At 37.8% G+C, this 24,232-nt stretch overlaps 2 protein-coding genes across 2 annotated transcripts; one reads left to right on the forward strand and one right to left on the reverse strand.

Moving 5' to 3' along the window:
* Positions 1 to 13,785: 13,785 nt before the first annotated feature.
* Positions 13,786 to 16,446, reverse strand: LOC109239454 (vicilin-like antimicrobial peptides 2-3). The gene is made up of 6 exons (XM_019406022.1): positions 15,927 to 16,446; positions 15,457 to 15,632; positions 15,299 to 15,382; positions 14,924 to 15,190; positions 14,522 to 14,837; positions 13,786 to 14,260 (listed from the first exon to the last, which is right to left on the reverse strand). Exons 1-6 carry the CDS (start codon positions 16,405 to 16,407, stop codon positions 14,094 to 14,096), a joined length of 1,491 nt encoding a protein of 496 aa, XP_019261567.1. The 5' UTR covers positions 16,408 to 16,446; the 3' UTR covers positions 13,786 to 14,093.
* Positions 16,447 to 21,615: 5,169 nt separating this feature from the next.
* Positions 21,616 to 22,208, forward strand: LOC109239444 (major pollen allergen Ole e 6-like). Its single transcript, XM_019406012.1, has 2 exons — positions 21,616 to 21,893; positions 21,989 to 22,208. Exons 1-2 carry the CDS (start codon positions 21,695 to 21,697, stop codon positions 22,012 to 22,014), a joined length of 225 nt encoding a protein of 74 aa, XP_019261557.1. The 5' UTR covers positions 21,616 to 21,694; the 3' UTR covers positions 22,015 to 22,208.
* The last annotated feature ends 2,024 nt before the right edge of the window (positions 22,209 to 24,232 follow it).

The following is a 24,232-nucleotide window of genomic DNA, read 5'->3' on the forward strand; positions in this document are numbered from 1 at the left end:
ACAGGGTTTATCGGAAATGGAAAAACTGTAGGAGTGGAGGAGGAACCAGGAGTTGGTAAGGTGGTAGAGGGTGTGAAATAATGACGCTCTGGGGATGATTTCAAGGATAATGATGAAGTGGGAGCGATGTCAATGGTGGGAGAATGAGATGATTTTTCGATCGCCATTAGATGAATACTTGGTAGACGAGTATAGAGAGAGATAAAGAGAAGATCCCAGCTGTACAGAGTAGATGAAGGTTCATGACTTGCCTTGAGAGAGAAAGAAGGTTTTATTGGAAGAAGGGCTAATGATGAGTGGAGAGCGGAACAGGTTATGAACTGAAGAATGGAGGTAGGTTTGTGGGAAAGTGTTACCGTGCAGAGGGGATGAAAGGATTTGAAAGACAAGACATGACACACAGACGTTGAAAAGTCAGATGATGTGGCATTTGAATTAATTTTGTTAAACACATTTTTTGTTTTAGGAGGGCATGCAGAATAAGCACATTACTACTAACCTGAGATACATGAATCTGATGCCAGAGCAGTCTTTTGAACAAAGTTTTAGTAGCTCCCCTCTCGCAGTTCATAGTCATACCTTTAGCTTCTACGATCGTCATGCGTGTTTACCTACAACGGTATTGATGTGAGTTAGGCTTGGTCAGAAAACACTTTAGCTACCTTTACCTGATGGTATCTTACACAACCAGCAGATGGAAGATCTGGTTCTTCATTAGATTCTTGTGACCCCATCTTCACCTTGATTTATCCGAAATATTCTCTTCTTGAGGCTTTGATGCAGATATCTGGAGTTGTCTTCTGTTTTGCAATGCTTTCCACCGATCAATCCTTTCTTCATATTGACCCTCAGAGGATGATTTCTCCCTTTAATGTGTTTGCAATTTCTCTCCAGTTGTTGATGAGGTCATTTCATTTTGCTTCCTTGTCTCCCAGAAGATAAGGAATGAATCATGACAGGTGCACCAGGTTCTGTGTGAGACGTGATGGAGGAAGTTGAGTTGTCTTTTGCCAGTTTCCTTCATCTTGCTCACTTTATCATCCTCCCTATTTGAAGCCTCAGATACTTCCCAGAGACAGGATTGGTTCATCATATTGATCATCATCGTTTCTTTCTTGGCAAGGAAAAGTGTCTTGTTGAATACCCCATGAGCACCCTCTAAAATTTAGTGTGCCCTTTGTTGGAGACTTTGTGGCCTTATTTTATGGAAATGGTTCCTTCGCTCGTCCTTTTTGGATTGAGCTTCCCAAGTTGATCCTTCCTGTTGTCAGGAGCAAGGCATTTTCTTCCAATTGGCGGTTCCTGTCGAGTTTTGATTTAGGAAGGACCTGGTTCGACACCTGTTCTCAAAAGAGAGCAGTGTTCATTCCTTTTCCCCAGAATTTTGGTGATTCCATAGGCGATGAGCACCATCCATGCATCATTTTCCAGTTCCGTCTTTTCCTACTCGAGTGCCAAGGGAACCTCTCTGCCTTTTCATTCACTGAGAATGTACCCTTTACTTTCTTCTCAAGGATACATTCCCTTCCTGCAGGGCTTTCAGTGAGAAGCATTTCATGATATTTCTAGCTGCGTGCTTTAGGCATTCACTGTCCATAGTCCATCGCAGTCTGCTTCCTCTCACTGCTCCCTGCACATGCACATCAAGGGTTAGATTTAGGAACCCAAACTAGTTTGGTTCCCTTGTTACTAAAAAAGGATGAATGAGGGATTTCCTAGTCCACGCAGGCAGCATCCGCTTTTTGCAAGTGGTACCTGGTCCTTTGCTAGTGTCGACGCCCTCTTTTTCTAAAGCGAAATCGGGTTTACGACATTTGGGAAGACAACTCTATTCCCGTTTGGGAATTGGGTTTTGGAATTGAAGAGTCGCCACCTAATGATTAAATGCATTAGGACACTAAGGGTTTTGAATTGGAAAACCAGAGTTCGGGTAAGGGCTAGAAATTATCTCGAGGGGAAGGTGTTAGGCACCCCTCAAAATCCACTAGTGTGGTTCCCGGCCATGCTCTGTTGTGACTTTAATGTAAACAAGTATACAAATAAATTTACACATAAGGGTTGCAAACCAACATGTTGGAATCTATAATTTGTTTGAGGGAGAGTCTAAGTGCAAGAATTAGTCAAGACATTGAATAAACAAAGAAGAAAAAGTTAGAAGGAAAAGGAATAATGCAGTGAAAAAAAAAATTAGAGGGGAGTTTTGGGTAATTTAAAAGACAGAATTTATTGATACTAAATAAAGTAACATAAGGAAAGGGGTCCTAGGTTTATAAATCACATGGATCATCCACACAACACCGGTAACCAATCGTACGCATAGTGTTATGGTGTGATCATCATCTCCATGTCTACCCTTCCCACCCCGTTAAGGTATTAATCGCGGAATGGTATCGCTTCCTACAGCGTGCTATTACCCGTCCCACCTTTCAGTCCTGGAGGCTTTTAGGACTACTAATCCTAAAGGGAGGAAGCTTGGCTTTTCAGAGGTTTAAAAGGATAAAATTCTAAGGCAACAATCAAAAACACATAATACACTTAATGGAGAGATACAACAATTGAAGGCTCAAGTAGGCCTCCTCATTTAGAGAAACGAATTGTTTAGCACGTCTTACACATACTGTTTAGGTCCTTGATTAAAATTAGCGTAGGAAGAATTGATCTACCACATATTTTCAGATAGGGAGTCCGAATTAGTCCTGCTTAGATGTAGTTGCAGAAAAACTGACGATTGATTAATTATCTAACTATCTATCTGCGTTAAACAGGGTCTATATGCATGATATCTATTAGTTCAAAGACGGGGGAAGAACGAACTGATTGCAAAAATATTTTTAAGTTACAGTATCGTAAGTTCTGCAAGCACTTTAAACGAGTTACTACTGATTTTAAAGATGAGTGGGCAATTTCAGATTTTAATCGATTACTCCCATAGGCATGCTTTCTAGGTGTTACGAATCTTGTTATGCAGAGATCTTCTAAGCAGGTCATTGATATGATTGGTTTATTTTAGGCCCTATAAGTGGAATTGCCTAATGACAGATGCACGTGCAAAAATGCAGGAAAAATCCTATAGGCATATTATCTACGTGATGCGCAGAATTTAGCAGTGATTTATTGACATGGTATATATTGCGAAGTGCAGAAAACCTATGAGCATGGTATCTATATGAAGAATGCAGCATTTAAAGTATTAATCCTATAGACATGTTTTCTATGTGAAAATGCAGAATTGAGAGAATATACACCCTATAGGCATGGTATCTACGTGAAAATGCAGAATTGAGAAAATATACACCCTATAGGCATAGTATCTACGTAAAAATGCAGAAATTGAGAAAATATACACCCTATAGGCATGGTATCTACGTGAAAAATGCAGAATTGAGACAATATACACCTATAGGCATGGTATCTACGTGAAAAATGCAGAATTGAGAAAATATACACCCTATAGGCATGGTATCTACGTGAAAATGCAGAATTGAGACAATATACACCTTATAGGCATGGTATCGATGTGAAAAATACAGAATTGAGACAATATACACCCTATAGGCATGGTATCTACCCCTTTGGCATGCATTCTATCCCATCCCTTTTCACTATACCCCAGTAGTTATTACAAAGTTCATTACAAAGCTTATGACAGACCAAGTGAATCAAAAGAATAAATGAAAATACATCAGTGATTACATCTACATCTAATCAGCCTAATCCAGAAGTCTAATAATATGAGATAAACCAACTTCCAGGATCGGATTTTCAAAGCCTTTCTCTTATTTGGGATGTGTCAAAGTTCCAAGGAACTTCAAGAGTTCCAGGCAGTGCTTACACCCCAAATATTATTGCAGAACAGATTATAGTGCAGTGTGGAAGGGCCAGCCCTCAAGTNGCCATCATAGGATTCTGCAAGGTCTTCTCCTATGAAAGAAACCTCCTCATCGGGAAAATACATCTTTAGAGGTTCGCATTCTCCGTCCACGGGATTCTCGGCGAGATGATCCGCCAAGGCTTGTCCCTTGATTGCTTTCTGAGTCACGTAGACGATATCAAACTCACTCAGCAGGATTTGCCATTTGGCTAGCTTGCCCATGGGCATGGGCTTCTGAAAGATGTACTTCAGTGGATCCATCCTTGATATGAGATAAGTAGTATAGGCACAGAAATAATGCCTCAACTTCTGAGCTACCCAAGTCAGAGCACAACAGGTGCGCTCTAATAGAGAATATCGGGCCTCGTACGGGGTAAACTTCTTACTGAGATAGTAGATGGCTTGCTCCTTTCTCCCCGTTTCATCGTGTTGTCCTAAAACACAGCCGAATGCTCCATCCAATACTGCAAGGTAGAGCAATAGAGGTCTACCTGGTTCGGGCGGAACCAAGACGGGCGGCGTTGACAGGTATTCCTTGATTCTGTCAAATGCTTTCTGGCAATCATCAGTCCATTTGGTAGCAGCGTCCTTCTTCAACATTTTAAAGATGGGTTCACAAATGACAGTGGACTGGGCTATGAACCGGCCGATGTAGTTGAGTCTCCCCAAGAAACTCATAACCTCTTTCTTGTTCTTTGGAGGTGGTAATTCTTGAATGGCTTTAACCTTTGATGGATCCATTTCTATTCCCCGTCGACTTACGATAAACCAAAGCAGTTTTCCGGCTTGAACCCCGTATGCACGCTTGGCGGGATTCAGTTTCAAGTTATACCTTCTCAATCTATTGAAGAACATTCTTAAATCCTCCATGTGGTCAGTGGCTTTCTTGGATTTAATGATGACATCATCTACATACACCTCGATCTCCCTGTGTATCATGTCATGGAAAATAGTAGTCATGGCCCTCATGTAGGTGGCCCCGGCATTCTTTAATCCAAACGGCATCATCTTGTAACAATACATTCCCCACGGCGTAATGAAAGCCGTTTTCTCCGCATCTTCTTCGTCCATCCATATCTGATGGTACCTAGCAAAACAATCGACGAATGACTGCAGCTCGTGCTTGGCACAGTTGTCAATCAGGATGTGTATGTTCGGCAAGGGGAAGTCGTCTTTCGGACTGGCCCGATTTGAGGTCCCGGTAGTCGACACAGACTCCGACCTTCCCATCCTTCTTTGGCACTGGCAAAATGTTGGCTAACCATGTCGGGTACCCCACTACCCTGAGGACCTTGGCTTTGACTTGCTTGGTGACTTCTTCCTTGATTTTCAGACTCATGTCTGGCTTGAACTTTCCGAGCTTCTGCTTTACCGGCGGACACGTCGGATCTGTTGGCAGTTTGTGAGCTACAATAGATGTACTGAGACCGGTCATATCATCATATGACCAGGCAAATATGTCCTCATATTCTTTTAAGAACTCCGTGTACTCTTCCTTTTCTAATGGTGACAGGTGAACACTGATGCGCGTTTCCTTGACATTCTCTGTATTTCCCAGGTTGACGACCTCAGTTTCGTCCAGGTTAGACTTAGGTCTATTCTCAAAGTCTTCGACCTCTTTAATGACCTCTTCTGGTATCTCATCCTCTTCTGAGTCTATATCCGTTTCTTGCGTTATCTCGTCGCATGTCACATTCATCGGTTCATCAAGATAAGTAATAGTAATGCTGTGAATAAATGACAGAGAAACAAAATAAGAGCGAGACATATATAAGAAACTGCAATGCTTTGATAAATTCCAAAATTGTTTTGAACATCGGAGCTTTTTTCAAAATTTAAAGATAATAATGAAGGGAAATCAACTAGCGAAAAGTAAAAGATAATGCATAATGCTTTGTTCAGCCTTGCTACCCCGAAGCTCTCCGGGACTTTGTGGTTCTGATGGACCAATTATTGAGGCGCTCCCCTCGGCTCACCGCCTGTATGGAAGGGCCTTCCTCCCCTTCCTCCTCGAAAATGACGTGACAGTCCATATCGTCATCTTTCAAAAACCGGTTCTTCATTGCGGCCAATGTTTCATCTTCCTCTGACCCATATAAGATGTCTGCCGGCTGGAAAGTCTGCTCCAGGCGGGGTATCGGGTGCTCCAGCGGATAGTAAGGGCCGCGCCATGGTGGCGACCAGTTCCTGAATTCTTGCCAAGTGTATCCATACCCTAACCCCGAAAGTGGTGCCATGCTTCTTCAGTTTGATAGGCTTGGTGATTCCCTGGAGGTTCTTGCCGAGCCCTTTGCCAGGTTCATACCCGCTCCAGTTGAGTATACTCTCTATCTTGTTATCCCACCACTTATCTTTGTCCATGGCGTTGACTCGCTCAATCTGGTGGTAGGTTTCTCCTCCTAGTTTCCTTCTTCCTTCAATTGCTGGGATGGTTTGACGACTGTATATGGGGTTACTCCCGTCACCATGAATAATCACCTCTTGGTGATTCCACTCGAACTTCACTACCTGGTGCAGGGTTGATGCTACAGCTCCAGCGGCGTGGATCCAAGGTCGTCCTAGTAGTAAGTTGTAGGATGTTGGGCGGGTCTGAAAACGGGTCGTGGGGTTTGGGTTAAAATTTGAAGTTGGATCATCTAATTAGGGTGGAATTGGGGGTTAAATTGAGGCTGTAATTGAAATAGAAATGGCTATGTGTTAAATAGCTAATTTTCCCCCTTTTATTTTATAAAAATAGTTAAAAGAATTTTAAAAACAAATTAAAAGCACTGAACTAATTAATAATACATAAATATTGATCTAAAAATACTGGANTTAAACGTCAAATTTGATACCGAGATGAAGAGGACAAACTATCGAGATGAGCTCAGAGACCTTTTCAGAGTCTAATGAGAAGCATACAAGCACAATAGCAAGTAGAACATAGGAACCAGTACAGGAAACAAGTTTCAAGAAAGCTTGAAAATTAAATGAGTTCAGGTAGTGTAAACTAAAAAAAACAGTCGATGAAACACATCTAGAAAGAATCCAGGCGAAGTCCGGTAAAGGCAAACAAAGGATCAAAACTCAGTAGGAAAATACAGTAGAGGAACACATAAGATAGACATGAGAGAGCATGGTGAAAAACCAGTATGAGATTGAACGGAGCATAATAAAATAAATTTCATAACAAGGCAAATATAAGAACACACGAAAGGCATGTGAGTCAGAAAAGATCCAGTAAGAACATAGCAGGGATCGATTCACACCAAGAAAAGAGAAGAAGAAGAGTCGGAAACATTTTAAGGACTTTCCAGAAACCCTAATCGAAAAGAAGTGATTTTTGAAAGAAAATCGAAAAAAAAAAGGTTTAAGAAACTTAAGCAACAGTGCAAACATGTAACAGATCTAAAATAATCGGAGAGAACCTCGATATTTAGGGTTCCAGATGAACCCTAGAGATGAGAAAGGCTTCGAAAATACCCGATCTAAGTCGGATAATGTCATAAACAGGCTCAAAAGACCAAGAGCCACCGGAGCAAGGCCGGAGATGGCCGGAATCTTCGAATCAGTGAAGGCCTGGGTGAAGACCCTCGAGGTCTGGCCTCGATCCTTCGAACAACAAGCATGCAGGAGCCATAGGAGGTGGGTATAGGCTGTCCATGGCCTGAGAAGCCATGGACGCCGGTGAAAACATGGTGGAACAAGGTAGGGGAGGCTAGGGTTCCGGGGAGCCTTGAGAGAATTTGGGAGGTGAAGGGAGTTCAAAGGCGGCACATCTGATATAGTGAATTAGGGTTAAGGGGGGGTATGGGAATTAAAAGGAAAGAACGGATCATGGCCGTTGATCAAAATGATCAACGGCTAGGATTAAAAGAGAAGTTGGGCGGGTCTGAAAACGGGTCGTGGGCTTTGGATTAAAATTTGAAGTTGGGTCGTTTAATTAGGGTGGAATTGGGGGTTAAATTGAGGCTGTAATTGAAATAGAAATGGCTATGTGTTAAATAGCCAATTTCCCCCCCTTTTATTTTATAAAAATAGTTAAAATAATTTTAAAAATAAATTAAAAGCACTGAACTAATTAATAATACATAAATATTGATCTAAAAATACTGGAATTGATTTTATAATTGTAAAATGCTGTTTATCGTAAAATAGGCTATAATTGCAATTATATGCAATTTAGCTTTAAAATACCAAATAAATTTATAAAAATATGCAAAAATCACCTTAATTATATTTTGGTGTAAATACGAGGATAGAAATAAATTATTCACCAAAGTGATAATTTTGGGAACAATTATTGGATTTTGTACTGCCAAAATAGACAATAATTAATTTTAAAAATCTTAAAAAAATTAGGAAAAAATACCAAAACTCTTGGGCATGCTTATATATGCATACACATGCTATTTTGAAAGTATTTTGAGTGTAAAATACATAGGGAAAAATTGGGTATCAACAACTAGTAGTCACTCTATCAGTGAACGCTTTGTTCTTCTGAGCAGACTGAACCCTGGCCTGACAATTTTCTTTAAAATGCCCATTGTTTCCGCAGTGGGTACATAGCCAGTTATCAGGTACAGTGACATACTTGCTGTGTGGGTTGTAGGGAGTTTTCTCCCTTTGGAACCCGATGCCCTGCTTGTTCCCACTATTGTTGAGATACATGGCAGTAACAGCATCAGAGGACCAGGTCCACTTCAAGGATTTCTCAAGATTTTCTTACTTTCTCCAACTCAGCTTGGAGTTGCTGATTCCTCTCGAGTTCACTGCAAAGACTGCTTTTTACAACATTTAACTCTTTTTCAAGCATGATGTACGCCTCACTGGCTACTTCCTTCCCTTTCCCAAGACTTACATTCCTATGTTCTCTTTTGAGTCCCTCAATGGTTTCCTCTAGATCAGCGCATATTGCTAACTGGTCATCCCTTTCCTCTTCAATAGATGCAACTTTTTCTTCTAAGGTGTGCTTCTCATTGTTAAGGCCTTCTATTGTTTCTTTTAGATCAACAACTACTACAATCAGGTCGTCTCTCTCATTTTCCACACTAGTTATTCTTTCATTCAAGGCCTCCTTTTCTATTTCAAGATTAGCTATGGTCTCATCTCGGTCTACTACACAGACCACTAGATCATCTCTAGATTGCTCTGCCTCTCCTAGTCTATTGTGAGGATCTCCTTATCGTTTATAAGGCTATAATAGGCATCAATTAAGACATTTGATAAAGACCTTAGCTTCTTGGAAGAATAGGATTTCATATTTCTCTGAACATCCCGGAAGCTTACCTCATCTTCTTCATCTTCTTCATCATCATCATCTTACTGAGCCATCAGCGCGAACAGTGAGTCGTACTTCGTTCCTTCAGTTTCCACTGCCATCAAGGAATTGTTTTCTGCATCTGATTCCCTTTTGGATTCACTTGAGGAGTCTCACCAAGCAGCAAGAGCCTGCTTAACGATATTGTCAGCAGCACTTTTTCCATTGAATCTTTTCTCTGGAACCAGGCTCCTTTATCGTGCTTTGTCAGGATTTTGCTTGTACTGCTCCTGTTTCGTGAGTGGGCAGTCTTTGATGAAATGCCCTGACTTTCCACATCCGTGACAAAGATCGTTGTTCCTTGTTTTACTTGAATTGCTCCACTTTGGTATGCCACCATTTCTTCGAACCTTTTTTTGAAATCTCTTAGTAAGATAGGCCATGTCACTATCTTCATCACTTGAATCACTCCTTTCAGCTTTAAGCACCAGGTTCTTTTCCTTCTTAGGCTCTCTTCTTTCACTATCTTTCTTTCTTTTCATCTCGTAAGTTTTCAAATTACCAATCAACTTATCCATGGTCAGAGTCTGTAGATCTTTAGCTTCCGTGATGGCATTTACCTTACTTTCCCAAGACCCAGGTAGGACGCTGAGGATTTTCCTTACGAGCTTATTTCTGAGAATGACATCTCCAAGTGAATGAAGCTCATTTATGATGGAGGTGAATCTAGTGTGCATATCTTGTATAGATTCATCATTCTTCATCCTAAAGAGTTCATATTCTGTGGTGAGCATGTCAATCTTGGATTTTTGACCTAAGTGGTTCCTTCATGAGCTGTTTGCAACGCCTCCCATATTTCTTTGGCAGTTTCACTAGCTGAGACTCTGTTGTACTCATCAGGTCCTATGCCACATATCAAGATTTTCTTGGCACGGTAGTTCTTTTCTACAGCTTTTCTGTCAATGTCGTTGTACTCTCTTCTTCCTTTCGGTACCATTTGCCCTGTTTCTTCAATCTTCTTCATGGGAACATGTGGACCATCACATATAATGTCCCACAGCTCTGAATCTTCTGCCATAATGAAATCATGCATCCTGGTCTTCCACCAGCCGTAGTATTGACCATTGAATCTGGGAGGTCTATAGGTTGATTGTCCTTCTTCAAAGCTTGGTGGAGCAGCCATTGAGAATTCCTCCTAGGTGTTAGCCTGATAGGAGAAACCTGCTCTGATACCAATTGTTAACTTATGTGAGTCCACTAACCTATAGAGTACCTTTTCCTCTATGAGACTGAAACGTAGAATGCAGTAACGACTGAATGTAAAGAAGGCCAGAGATTTTTACGTGGAAAAATCCCACACAAGGGGATCAAAAAACCACGACCTACACCTGTAGGCTTGAAACTCACTAACTTGTAATCTACCTATTACAAGCCACTTTGCAAACACCCTTTTGCAAAGACTTCAAACTAACTTGTGATGCACCACCACAAGCCACTCTCTAACTCTCCTAGTTACAGAGGATTTAACTTATGAATATTCCTAGTCACAACATAAGCTCTAAAGTTTACGAATTTGGTTTGTTCCTAAGACAACGCTTCTAAGAAAGCAAACTAGGAATTATAATGTAGAACAACTAACAAGATTACAACTCAACTATGGACGTACATAAGACTCGGTTAGAAACTGATCCTTAGTGGAGTTGTCTTCTTGTTCTTGACACACCAGTGATTTCAAAGCTAGATGAACTTTGTTATGCTTGAGAGAATATCACTGAATGCACGAAGAATAGTATATCTTGCACCAGGTTGTTTTATCACAAAGGATGGCACGATAGATAGTGATGTCAACTCAAGGTGTATACTTCTTCCCAATGAGAAGTGACTGTTGTACAGTCTGCATGGCCACTTCTGGGTAGTTGCGTTCCAGCTGGATAGTGGGCTTTGTACTTCCTGACAGGACACACCAACAGACCGGGTCCTAGTTGTGTTCCTCTTCTGTAACAGTTGCCAGATGGTCACTTTCTTCTGTCACGTTCCAGCTGTGCACTTGACTTGTACTTTTTGTTAGAGAACCCTAAGACAGTAGGTCCCTGTTGTGTTCCTCTTTATCTTGATTACGTACAGTCATTGACTTGCTTGTGTCGGAGAACTCTAAAGGGCCAGATCATCAGGTCCTTGTTGTGTTCCTCCCTTTGCTGATTTTCAGGCTTCGATTAGTTCACATGAAATGTATGTCCTGTGCGCCAGGTGCATTATCTGGTTCTTCATGACAAGTTTGTTAGATCATCAAAACATAAAATACTGAAAACCCATCAGAGGGTATGTCTCAAGAGTAAGCCGATATCGAAGCAAGTTCGGGATCAGAGAATATGAAGGTTAACGGATCGAGATCAGGCTAAATCAACACCACAGTAACAGGATCGCGAGATATCCGCGATCGACCACCGATCTCGACGAGAATCTCGGGACCGATAGAACCATTAACGGTTAATGATATCAATCATGTATTTTACTTCCGAAATTAGAGTCATATCCTATTTAGGATTCCTCTGCTATATAAAGAGGAATCCTGTTCATTTGTAGAGCAGGATATCATCACCATAATCATCATACACGAATTATCTCCTACGTTACTACTGAAAAATACAAGCACTCAGCTCTTTTACTTACTCTTAATTCCTGGTTGTTCTTACTGTTCATATTGTTCGTACTATTCTTGTTACTCTTACTGTTCTTGGCACTTGATCTCGAGTCTGATCTAGATCGGGGTCAGTAACTTGCAATTACATGGGTTTGATCCATTTAAGTCGTCTAATTCCTTTATTTATCAGCTATTTATCATTTGGCATTGAATTAGATCACGTATCCTTATAACCACATTACAAGTTTAATTGCTACTCGTATTTCGAGGTAAACAGTCATACATTTAAAATTTTAAATATATGATCTCAAAGAATGTCCTCAAATTTATTAAGTTAGATTACGTACGCATGCATATAAGAATTGGAACAAACTAAAATATATGTATTTTCATAAATTTTCGCTACAAAAATTAAAAATATTGTTGTAGGGGGCAAAAAACTCCATGTCACGCTTTTTACGTGGTCAACGAATATAATAGCCTTCAAAGGCTGCTATACATTGGCATTACAACAAATCAAGGGTCGAAGTCACATAACGAAAGTAGGTCGTCGTCGAGGTTGAGGTGGCTTGATAGAAGACGAGGACGAGGATGAGCACCTATCATCGGCGCGCACTAACGGATAGTTTAAAGATTTAGATTGTCTAGCGTATATTCCCCTAGATATGTTGTACTATCTAGAATTTTGTGGCCCATATACCCTTACTAATATGAAGAATGTAGTTCTAGGGAGGAGATTGAACACTTCTATAAAGAACAAATATTGACATTCTCTACAGATTCTCTCTTTATCATATACATATAAAGTGTTCCTTTACACTTTTGATCTATCTTTCTCTTCCAATCCAAGAAGAATAAATATTCAAGGGCTTATCACTATCCATCATTGTCAAAGAAATCAGTGAAGAATATCACCCTTGTCGAGGTTCTTCTCACATTCTTAAATCATTGACAAGACACATTTGGTATTCATCACAAATATACTAGATCAGTCAACCCTTTTCTCTATAAATCTAGTTATATAAAAAGCCGAATTTTAGATCTTCCTAGAGAATAGGATTGATATATACTCCCTCTGTTCCAGTGTATGTGAACCTATTTTTTTTTTGTCCGTTCCAAAAAGAATGACCCCCTTTTAAATTTGAAAACAATTTAGCTTAAACTTACGATTCTACCCTTAATGAGAAGCTTTTATAACCACACAAATTCTCTTAGCCCCTTTTTAATTCGTTTAGGACCACAAATTTCAAAAGTCTTTAATTTTTCTTAAACTTCGTGCCCAGTCAAATAAATTCACATAAATTAGAACGGAGGGAGTAGATAAAGATGTTAGAGGGAGTAGATAAAGATGTTACTGCTCCTGTTAATCATTCTCCTAATAGTTACTCCCTCCGTTTCACTTTATGTGAACCTGTTAGACTGGACATGGAATTTATGAAAAAATGAAAACTTTTAGAATTTATGGTACTAAACAAGTTAAAAAGAGATCCAGATTATTTGTGTGGTTATAAATGCTTCTTATTAAGGGTAGAGTTGAAAATTTAAGCTAAACTGTTTCCAAATTTAGAAAGGGATCATTCTTTTTGGAACGGATAAGAACGGACAAAAAAAGGAAAATAGGTATACATAAACTAATAGTGTATACCTGGAACAGAGTAAAGTATTCATTTAGCCAGAACCCACAACGTAATATCTTCCCAGGCTAAGCGCGATTGCGAAAACTCCCAAAGCGAAAGTTATTAGGCTAAGTGCTTATAGCGAAAACTTCCAAAGCGAAAGTTAATAGTCATTCACTTATAACTAGCCGGGACGACCCACAACGTAATGATCTTTCCCTTGTGTTTGGCTATAGCAAAAACCCCCAAATCTTTCAGTTCCAACAATGCACCTCTAGGCGCGGTTGGTATACCAACAAATGGCAGACACGATTCTATATATTTTCTGACTTTTTGTAACTAAAATGAACAACTCACAATTTGCAAGACATCAAATAGGAACCGAGCATAAATGGAAGTCAGAGAGAGGTAAAACGGCTGTCACAAGCATTAGAACCGCCAAAGCTAATTTATTCATGTTAGAGCTTCGTCTTCATAATTTTACATTTCCTCTGATCATCATCACTACACATATTATAACTACGACATGACATAAAGTCTCTCTTAGCGCCACCCCCACAAGGCCACTACTGCTTTTTATATTTATAATCATCCTTTTTATTCACCAAATTTACAGGATAGGCAGTAGTAGCAACATTACTAGTGCAAAAACCACAACACAGTTGTCTTGATCTCGTTTAGCCACCATGAACCCACATTCAAGGCGCATCAACCACAGCCCGCCGCTCATGCATCGGCTCGGCCACCTTCCTGATGTTGCTGTCGACCACCAGGCCCCTGGAAGAAGAACTCCTCCTGTTGGCTCCTGAATATTTCCTCCACTTCTCTTGCCGGTACCCCGAAACCCAACTCCATTGCTTCCCTCTCCAGTTGACTCATTACATTGTTCCTCCCTGGCCAATATTATCAATGAGTCGTTATATATCAGATGAAAATGTTGCTTCAAGTCATAAAAATTGTCAATTTGAAGTTAAATTCTATGCTTTGACTGGTAAAAAATGGTAATCAATCCTATTTTTATTTATTTATTTTTGGGTAACTTGAGCCTTATTATTATAGTGAATTATCTGTTATCACATAAGAGTTATGTGTGATCATAGGTAACTTTAATATGTTTGTAACGCACCGAGTAAAATTCTTATTCATAAAATCACCTGCAAGAGGGACAATTTCATTGTTGCGGGCATTGATATTGAAGCAAACAACTTGCAAATTCTGGTTGTTTGAAGCTACGTTCACAACTGGATGGCCTGCAGGGATAATCACCACCATTCCACGCCTTAACCTTGCCCGCACCTTCTGATACCCTGAACCAATTCTCGTTTCCCTTTCGCTTCCTCTGCTTTGTCGTCCTCTGCTACCCGACTCAGAAGACAAGTGCGGGCACGCCATCTCGAAGTAACCTTCACCATCAACCACCACTGCTATCTTCGTTGCCCTTGAGCTGTAAACTGGGCCGAACATCCCACCCTAAATATACAAATTGAACCAGCAAAGTGTCAGAGTCAAAATATATCGCATAAATCGAAATAGACAGAGTAATGAAATTTACGAACCTGAGTGATGTTGGCGAAAGAGACGGAAATATCGAGGTCTTCTAGCTGTCTATAGTGGCTACCATCTACTTCATAAAGCTGTCCGTATTGGTTCGATTGGGAGGGCCGTTGCCTATAAATGTTGACCGAACCCTTTGATTCTCCACCAAAAGGCCAAATTCCGCCTTCTTCGTGCTGGCTCATTGCCCTGATTTGCTCTTCTGAAGCTCTTATAATGACTCCTTCCCTCTGCTGCCCCAAGAGTCTCTGCAATCGATCCCTTCTAACCTGGTTGAACAAATTATTATATCTAATTAAATAATCTAAACACACCAAAAGAATGGAGTACTATATTATATATTCCTGCATTATATCCACAACAAAAAATTAACTCACGTTGAGTGCAGCTTCAAGTATTTCAGAGCTGAAGGTGTTGTAAAAGGATTCTGGGTTTTCTCGCCCTCCTGATCCAAAAAAGTGCTGCAACCAAACAAATCTGACATTACTCAAATTGTTAAGCACTCAATTTTTGTTATAAATTGAAGCTTAATTACCTCAAATTGGCCAGGGGTGGAAACAGGATTGAGAAGCTTGGCTATGACAAGTTTTTCATTATTGTCCCTGTTGATCAAGTAAGCAGTAGTCCCAGCATGTACTCTGATTACATCTCCAGGCCGAATATTGAAGCTGTTCCTCTTACCCCTACGCACCAAGTTCAGTGTTCCCCTCCCTGCACCCATGTTTATAATTAATTACTCTAATTACTCGAACTATAATTACTCAGCATGTACAAAAATTGAACCTAACATAACAACTGTCTCACTAGATAATAAATAGTACATAGCTTATTCATTAAGGAACAGATTCAACTCATTTCCATGCACGATCAATATATTTTTACTACCAAATTTAAAATACTATAGACAATTACTTGTTGTTGCACTTATTAAGTGTGGTGAATCATCTCAATTTGATAGTATTAAAAAAAAAGTTCACACTGTCAAGTGTGTTAAAAAAATAATACCTTGAGCAACAAAGAGGACAGCATCAGCGTCCCAATGGTTAGGCAGAATGAAGGTCTGTGGATTGGCCTCAAGAATTGCAACTCGGTAATTCTCGATACCCTTAAGTAGCTTAGACCTCTCTGTGAACTTGGGAAGAACACGAATTCTGCCATGTTGGGTTTTGATTCCAGTAATAAAGTGCTTGTCCTCAAAGACATAAGGATTTTCCCTCTCTTGTTCCCCATATTGCTCTTCTTCCCCTGTTTCCTCTCTGCCTCTATAGGGGAGAAAAGTTGAAGTGTCTTCTTCTTTCGATTGTTTCTCACTGTGGTATTTCTCGCACATTTCGTAACATTCTTTCCTTTGATGCTCCCCGATTTGCTGTAGGGCTCTGCACTGGTGCTTGCATCGTTTTAGTTCTGGGTCTTTTGTACCCAAAGCTAAGGATGCAACCGCAAGCAATAGCAAACAAAAAAGAAAAGGTCTCACTTTTAGCATCATTTTGGATTAGTAATTCTTGTTAGTCGAAGAAACTAAATATGAAGAGGGGCTATATAGTGTAATTGTTGGAGGAAGATAGAGATGAGACTTTCAATGAGAAGACATGCATGAAGACGGGTGTCCAGTCTCCAAGTTTACGTGGTCGTAGAAGAAGAGATTTATTGCCGCGTAACGTAAGAATAAAAGAGGACAACTTAACAAGCTTGTCCATGTTTTGCATGTCCATTCGATTCTGTTACGTGTTTCTATGCAGAAGAGATTTCAGCTGTACATATCGATTGTGTCATTTTTATATCGCAAAAATAGGTATACAATTTAAGAAAAAAAGGATAAATATTTAAAATTTATGGTTTAAAATAAGTCAATAGATAATTACATGAATACTTTTAAATGACTTTATATTGTATTAAAGAATTATGTACTACAATATATATCAATACTGGAAACTTGGTCATAAAAAGGGAGAGGTTTTACAAGTTTTCATGTGCAGACAAAGTCATTATCACGTGAATGCTTGGCAGTAGCGGATGCAATGGGCGTGTTGGTGATGAGTTTCTGGGCGCGGTTGAGTTTTAATGCCCCATATAGATCCAAAAACTAAAAGAAATAGAGGGAAGCAATGCCCCGATTCAAGTCTCAGAAGGTAGAAATAGTGGATCCTGATCTAATCCTCTCCATCCATTTCTTGAAGCAACAAATTTTAGTGACTCGGATGATTTAATTACCGTCTTGTATTCTACGAAAATCATGGTCATAGTTTGATTCAATCATCTCAACGTCAAATAGATCCGTATATACGAGTACTCGTACACCAAGGAACAAAAGAATGATACTTATGGTCTATGTTCCAGCTACCAGGAAAATTCTCGGAGCTACGCACCTCAAATTTCAAAAGTTTATTAATTTTGAATAAGTAGTTCGACCCATCATACTTAATTAAAAGTTTAAATTCGAGATTTCTAATTGAAAATAAAAAAATTATCATAATTTTTGTGATTGCAGAAGTGCTTGAGCAAATAATTATTAAACCAATCGATAACAAATTAATGGGGTGAATCTTAGTTGAGCTTAATAAATCCTAGATCAAATAGATCGAAAGTCTAATACAACGAGAAGATTTTAGTGAGGTTAATCAGTGAACTTAATGACAGTATGTATAATATCATAAATGCGCAATGAATGCAAGAAATGATAATGGTTATAATGAAAAGAAACTGTCACCCAGTGATTATGTGATTGGATGATTCTTCCTTTTGTCGATACTCAAAGGGTCTGCCGCTAATATGACTGTGGAATCTAAAGATTTATGGATGAAGGTCAAACAACATGTGCTTAGATAAAGTTAATAAGATAATTCTTTCGTATATTCTCTCTCTTGTCTTACCATGTGTTCTTCGAAAAAGGCCGATCCCCACTTTTTTTTTTACTATCTCATCCTATTTATAAGGGACATTTCCTAAAAAGCCCTAAAAAGTACAACATAAAGAATATCCAAAAGGCATATTCTTCCTGTCCTTTTCTAAGTTTAAACTACCGAAACTATCTTGTTTCAGCTGCGCCTCTGGTCGTCGTCCTTTGCCACAACAACCGTCAGTCGTTGTGTTGTAACGACTCCGTCCCATGTCTTGCTAATCCGTTGCCGTGGTTGCCAAATTTGGTCCAATACAAGAAGACTTATAATTTATCGTCAATTTAAGTTAAATTGTTTTCAACTTAAAAAACCTACCGATATTTTCTAAACAAACTAAGAAGGAAATATCTATCTACTACTATTATATAAGAGAGGATAAGCAGGCACCTCTTGGTCAACATGCCCACTTGGCATTTAGAGGGTATTTTGGTCATTTCAATTACGATGGAGTAATATGATTGGTCAAAAAAGAATCTTACTGTAGCTACTGTATAAACTTTTGAGTGATTTACCTAAACTACCCTTTGCTTATGTCATTGCTCATCACCCTTAAGATATGCATAGTTTTGGAAATGTGGGCCCATCTGACCATTTATTTTACATGCCATGCGTTTATAGTAGCATCTGAAGTTGCCACTTCCTATCACGTGGACCCTCTTTTAATGTTTCAAAGTTTCAACTTTCAACACATCTTACATTTATGAAATTGCCATTTCCTGGAGTATCAAATGGCTTATGTCATGTTAAATATATTACATATCAGCCTTTTTTTCCAGCTATATTCTAACCCAAAGTACATCAATTTTCATTTTCCTTCTTTTGTGTGTGCACATTTTTGTAACTCGTAGTCATTTTACAAAACTTTTGTGGATAAAAATATTGAATTAGTATTTTGATGTCCAAACCTATTACTCCTATCCGATTTTAATTTTGATTTTGGTTGGAGTAAAAGATTATTTCTTACAATAGATTGTAGAAAATTTATCAAAAATAAAATAAGATAGAAACCTAATACAATGGAAGCGATACAAGGTATTTATTGGAGGAAAAAAAAAATTCTTTTGTAAAAATAAATTACAGAAAATTATCAAAAATAAAGCAACATACAGACCTAATACTCTAGACGTAATATAAGACTATTCCAAATGAAAACATTTTTATTCAATAATTTATAATAGAGGAAAATGAATTATGCACATAATAGCGATATGAAAAAAAAATGTAAAGTTATTGATGAGCAGGAAAAATCCAGTAGTTTAGTATTATCAAACGACGTGATTAACTTGGTGCAAATTTAGTGCAACATTGCCGGAGGTATTAGTTTCTTTACAATGATATTAAGGATAAATTTTCTAATTAAATAGAAGAATGACATTTATTATGCTAATAACTTTTATAAAAAATTAAGCAAAAAACTAAAAACATTACAGAAGAATTAAGAGAAAAAAAAGAATTTAATTGGAATCCAAAAGGCATTGATATATCTATACAAATAAAAAATAAACAATAAACAATAAAAATATTAAACTACATGCCTTAACTTCAGGAAAAAGATGTTTTCATTTAGTTGAAACACAAAAACAAATAATCACCTAGCTCGTAAAAATGATGAGTAAATCTTTATACTATCAATGTATATATAACTTAAGAATTATAGGGATTCTTTCCTAACTATACCATATATGAATCCTTATTACCAAAAATATGCATAATTTGTTAATTACCCGCCCAGTCCACACTTTAACTACAATTTATATACCAATCCATAATTAGGCAGATTCTGCCATTTAAAACGCGCGAAAAAAAGGCACAAATCTGCGTTTGATTCTTTCCACATTAAATTCGAAATTTGAAACGGAAAGAGATCTGATTGCTGCGTAATTCTCTCTTTCACTACAATTCAAAAACAACGCAGAGCTTCAGAAGCTTCAACAAACGCAATACAAATTGTAGATTCAAAATTGTTCTTCATCGTCCTCAGTACTCAAATTGTTGAACCTATATCTGTTCTTCATCTTTTTTTCTCTCAACTACACGAAATCATGTCAAAAATTCCAATAATGCTAAAATTGAATGGGAATTGGGATAACTATGGCAGATTTAGAGATTTTGAAGTTGATGCCATTGTGGTAGATGAGAATGCAGGTTTGTGTAGTTCGAAAATGCTTAGAATTTTTAGTTTTATGATATTATCTACAAATTTACTACATATATCTACAATTTGACTACAAGTTCTTTATTTGGTGCAGGAAAAAAATATTTTAATATACAGTATCTCCAGATTGTAGATAAATTATAGGCAAATTGTAGTTTACTTGTAGTTTGTAGTTAATTTGTAGATAAAATGTAGATATATTGTAGATACTATATTTTTAATATTGTAATTTTTTTTCTTTGTGTTTGTTCTGAAAATGTAGGTGAGGGCTTCAACAGATCATATACATATTGTGTTGGATGGTGTGAAGCGGTACATTGTGTGTCTAGAAAACAAGAAAATGTAGTTGTGGCCAATTCCAACTTGAAGAACTTCCATGTGTAAATTGTTTCCAGATTGTAGTTATAATGTAGGTTAAATGTAGTTAATTTGTAGTTTTTGTAAAATTTTGTAGACAATTTGCAGATTATTTGTGGATAACACATTTCTACGATTGGAGTATTTATTTCTTATTTTTTGTTGTGTAATTTATATTCAACTGACAGTTATACACAAATATTACATAGAACTTGGAGGTAAACATCTAAAAATTATGATAAAAAGCTACAAAATTTATATAATTTATGCAATCGATTTAATACATGCTTGGCTTGAAGAAGGATTATCTATACGACGCCACGATATGCGTGCAACATGCTTCCTACCCATACTAACATACAACAATGGACGAACATCGATTAAGAAAGTGTAAACAAAGCCACAAAAAATCAGTGATTTTAAAATCCACTTCTATAAAAATAGAATTATGAAAATGTACTAATATAGGAAATGTTTTGCCTAGAAAATGTTGTTAATAAACTATAGAAACGAAATCTAAAAAATTCCTACGTGAAAGGAATGGTTGCTTGTGCAACTGCTGATGCCGTTTTCATGAAGAAAAGAAAGTCCTAAGCTAAGATCTGAATTCTAAGTAATAGTATACAGTCCTATAATTATGCCTAATATAAATGAAAGGAAAGAGAAAGTGGGAATATACGGTCCTATAATTATGCCTAATATAAATGCCCATTAATTATATCACTAATTTGAATTATGGTATAGAAATGGTAATTTGGTATACTAAATGTAATTTACTCATACCTTAAATATGTAGGATAAAAAGGGTTTCCTATGTGGGATAGGAATGTAAAAATTCCTTTTTTTTTCTCTTGCTAATTATCTCAACTTAAACATAGTGTTATTGGGCCCATGCGCAGCATGGGCTATCCTTACTGGTGGTAAACATAAACCGGACTGGAGGCAGCACTAAGCTTGTAAAATCACAAAGCCTGGCTTTATACTGAAAGTTTTTTAAAAAATTACTGTATTTGTCCTTCGAAGTTAAAGAAAGAGTTGCCCACCTTCCAGTCAATTATTTGGTGGTCAAAATCATTTCTTGAATTAGTGACAAAACAATGCTGTAATACGGAATAGCATACACTTGCTTTCCCCAATTTATGGAACACAAGTCTAATCGATGACTCTTCAGTTTCCAAAATCCCAGGAAATCCACGAGCTTTCCCTTGCTTTAAGGTATATCCTCCAACGTAAAAGGGTCAGAATAACCTATAAATACAATCTCATGTCCATTAACAAATCGTCCAAGGGTAATAAAACAAAGCAAACCAACCAGCTATTATTAAAACATCAACCTAAAAAAACCTAATTAAGTGGGAAAAAGAATGGAGGCAAAGAAGGTAGTAGCAGTGTTTGTAATGTGCATGGTTGTGTTGTCAGCTGTGCATGTTCAGGTAGCTGAAGCCGATGAAATTTTCAAGCGGTGCTTTGACAATTGTCAGAAGGAATGCGCTGATGAGGGCCATGGCTACACTTTTTGTGAGATGAAATGTGACGCCGACTGTGGTATGATGGAGCTCAAAGGTACAAACTCATTTCTATATTTTTTCCACTTGATGACTTGAACAATATTCGAGCTGCTTTTGTTTTCTAATTATTTTTCCTGTTCTATTATACAGCCAAAATCGAGAATCTCAAGCATTGAACGAGGACCAATGATGCAGGAGACCACCCCCTAGTAGGAGATATGGCATAATGAAAAATAATTCATTAATTTCTTTCCCTACGACAGTTGTAATGCTCAAAATTATATTGTATTAAAGTAAAATCATTTGTTTTTTATAAGATATATTGTATCCTTGAGTCCGTTGCACTTAAATCCAATTCCCTATAAGCATATGTATAGAATCTTCTGAAAATTTAATCAATTTCCATGGATGAAGAATGAAGAAAAATAAACAGGAAAATGTAAATAAAAAGAGACTTTTCATTACCAAGGCTCCTGGAGCACAAATAATACATTATAATATGAGATGTCATATAGAAATTATTAAAGTTTATTAAAAAGGAAAGAGAAAAGGTGACTAGCAAGGATAATTGCAAGCACAAAAAGGACCCTCAACGCCAACATTTTCAATGCATTGGGCACCAGCTTGGGGTCCAAATTTCTGCTTGCAAAATGGCAAGCATTTTGGTTCAACTTTGCCTTGATCGCACAATATTTCTGTATGTATTTGGTAGCAGGTCTTTGCCGCCTTTATTGATGGGATCGTTGTTCCAACTGAGAATAAAACACAAAAAGGGCAGAAAAAATTACGTATTCACATTAGGTAAAATACATGAGAATAGCAAGTATTGAAATACCAAAAAGAAAAGGGAGTCTATGTTATTGATTACCAAGAAACATAACAGCAATGAGAAGGACACAAGTCAAAAGTTTTGCCATTCTCCTTTTAGAAATGCAATCTATATGTAGTCTTAGATAGTTTTTTCGTTTTTCTCTGCTTACTTTGGATAATCAAGGTAACCAAGAGTGTGCTTTTATAGCTTGTAGAGTATCTAAAGAGTGAATCAAATCAAACTCTAATTATGATTAGATTATGGATTTTGAAATATATAATCAGATTTGAAAGAATAATCTGTTATCATAGCTGGGTATCATTTTATTTTCAACTGTATATTGTCTTATTTAGATATTGCAATTTTAAATGGTTCCAACCAGTTACTTTTTTTTTTCTCCTATCTAACCAGTTACTGTAATGTAAACTTACTAAGTTACTATAATATACACATGCCCATAGTACAATTCTCGCCAGTTATCCCTTTTGTATAAGTTGTCAAGTATATGATCCTTTTTTTTTTTTTTTTTTTTTTTTTTAATTTCTTTTGCAATTGATAGACCTTTTAGACCACAGTCTAAAGATCCTTTTTTTGAGAATGTTTATCCTAAGAATTGAGTAACAATTAAACTTATATTTTGGTTTTAAGGATACGTGATTTCACCTAATACCGATTGATTAACTAAAAGATAAGTGACGGGAATTGACAAGAGTGTGAAGCAAACCAATGCTTGGACACAGCCCTCGAGCTTATGAACCCTCGAACTTAGTAAAGTAAGAACTGTTAAAGAGCAACAAGTTGATAAACCAAAGAAAGGGAGAAATATTATATTGCCTTGATTTGTGTGAATGTAAGGTGGTTTACAAATGATGGGGACTCCCCTTTATATACTAGAGGAATCCTAATTATGGTACAATTCTAATTACAGAAGTAAATCCCATGATTGGTACAAATAACCGCCCTTGATTCAATCTGTTCCGGGATTTCCGCCGTGATCTTCGATCAGTTAAAGATATCTCGCTTTTCCGTTATTGCACTTCACTCGAAGTCGGTCATACTTAGCCTCGGTTCCTACTGGCCTCGATCTCGACGGACATCTCGATCCTTGAATTCGACACCTTGTCTTCGAGTTATAGCCCGATTTTTGCGAGGCTAACCCTCGACGTTATCTCCTGGTCTTGATTAAATAGAAAAATCGGGCTTACAGATAGTCCCCTCATTTCTTGGAGTGTAATGAGAAGAAACGAACTAACCCTTCGATTATGTAACTCGACCAATTATGACGTCATCCTCGTGACGTAAGCGATAGAGGCAACTGAAGCGTCACATCCGCACCGTTCTCAAGATCATTAATTAGTTCCAGTTGATGGTCGGCCAATAATGCCTTTGAACCGTCATACCAAATATTATAAATAGATCATCTTCATAATTTTCTCAAACTTTAATTACTTCCAAAATCTCTTCTAATCTTCAGAGCTCTTCTTCTCCCTTCAAGTTTTTCAAATCTTCTAATCCCGTTTGTCAACCTTCTCTTCAAAACAACAAGTTTTATCTTCTTCTTTTTCTGAACTCATATAAAAATG

This window comes from Nicotiana attenuata, unplaced genomic scaffold, assembly GCF_001879085.1.
Source record: "Nicotiana attenuata strain UT unplaced genomic scaffold, NIATTr2, whole genome shotgun sequence".
NCBI lineage: Eukaryota > Viridiplantae > Streptophyta > Magnoliopsida > Solanales > Solanaceae > Nicotiana > Nicotiana attenuata.

Bases quoted from the DNA above. Each gene is read 5' to 3' on its own strand.
- LOC109239454 (XM_019406022.1), bottom strand. From the start codon at position 16,407: ATGATGCTAAAAGTGAGACCTTTTCTTTTTTGTTTGCTATTGCTTGCG. The intron at 15,633-15,926 runs GTATTATTTTTT...ACATGGGTGCAG, and splicing joins TGTCCTCTTTGTTGCTCAAG to GGAGGGGAACACTGAACTTG. The intron at 15,191-15,298 runs GTGAGTTAATTT...TTGTTCAACCAG, and splicing joins TACTTGAAGCTGCACTCAAC to GTTAGAAGGGATCGATTGCA.
- LOC109239444 (XM_019406012.1), top strand. From the start codon at position 21,695: ATGGAGGCAAAGAAGGTAGTAGCAGTGTTTGTAATGTGCATGGTTGTG. The intron at 21,894-21,988 runs GTACAAACTCAT...TCTATTATACAG, and splicing joins TGGTATGATGGAGCTCAAAG to CCAAAATCGAGAATCTCAAG.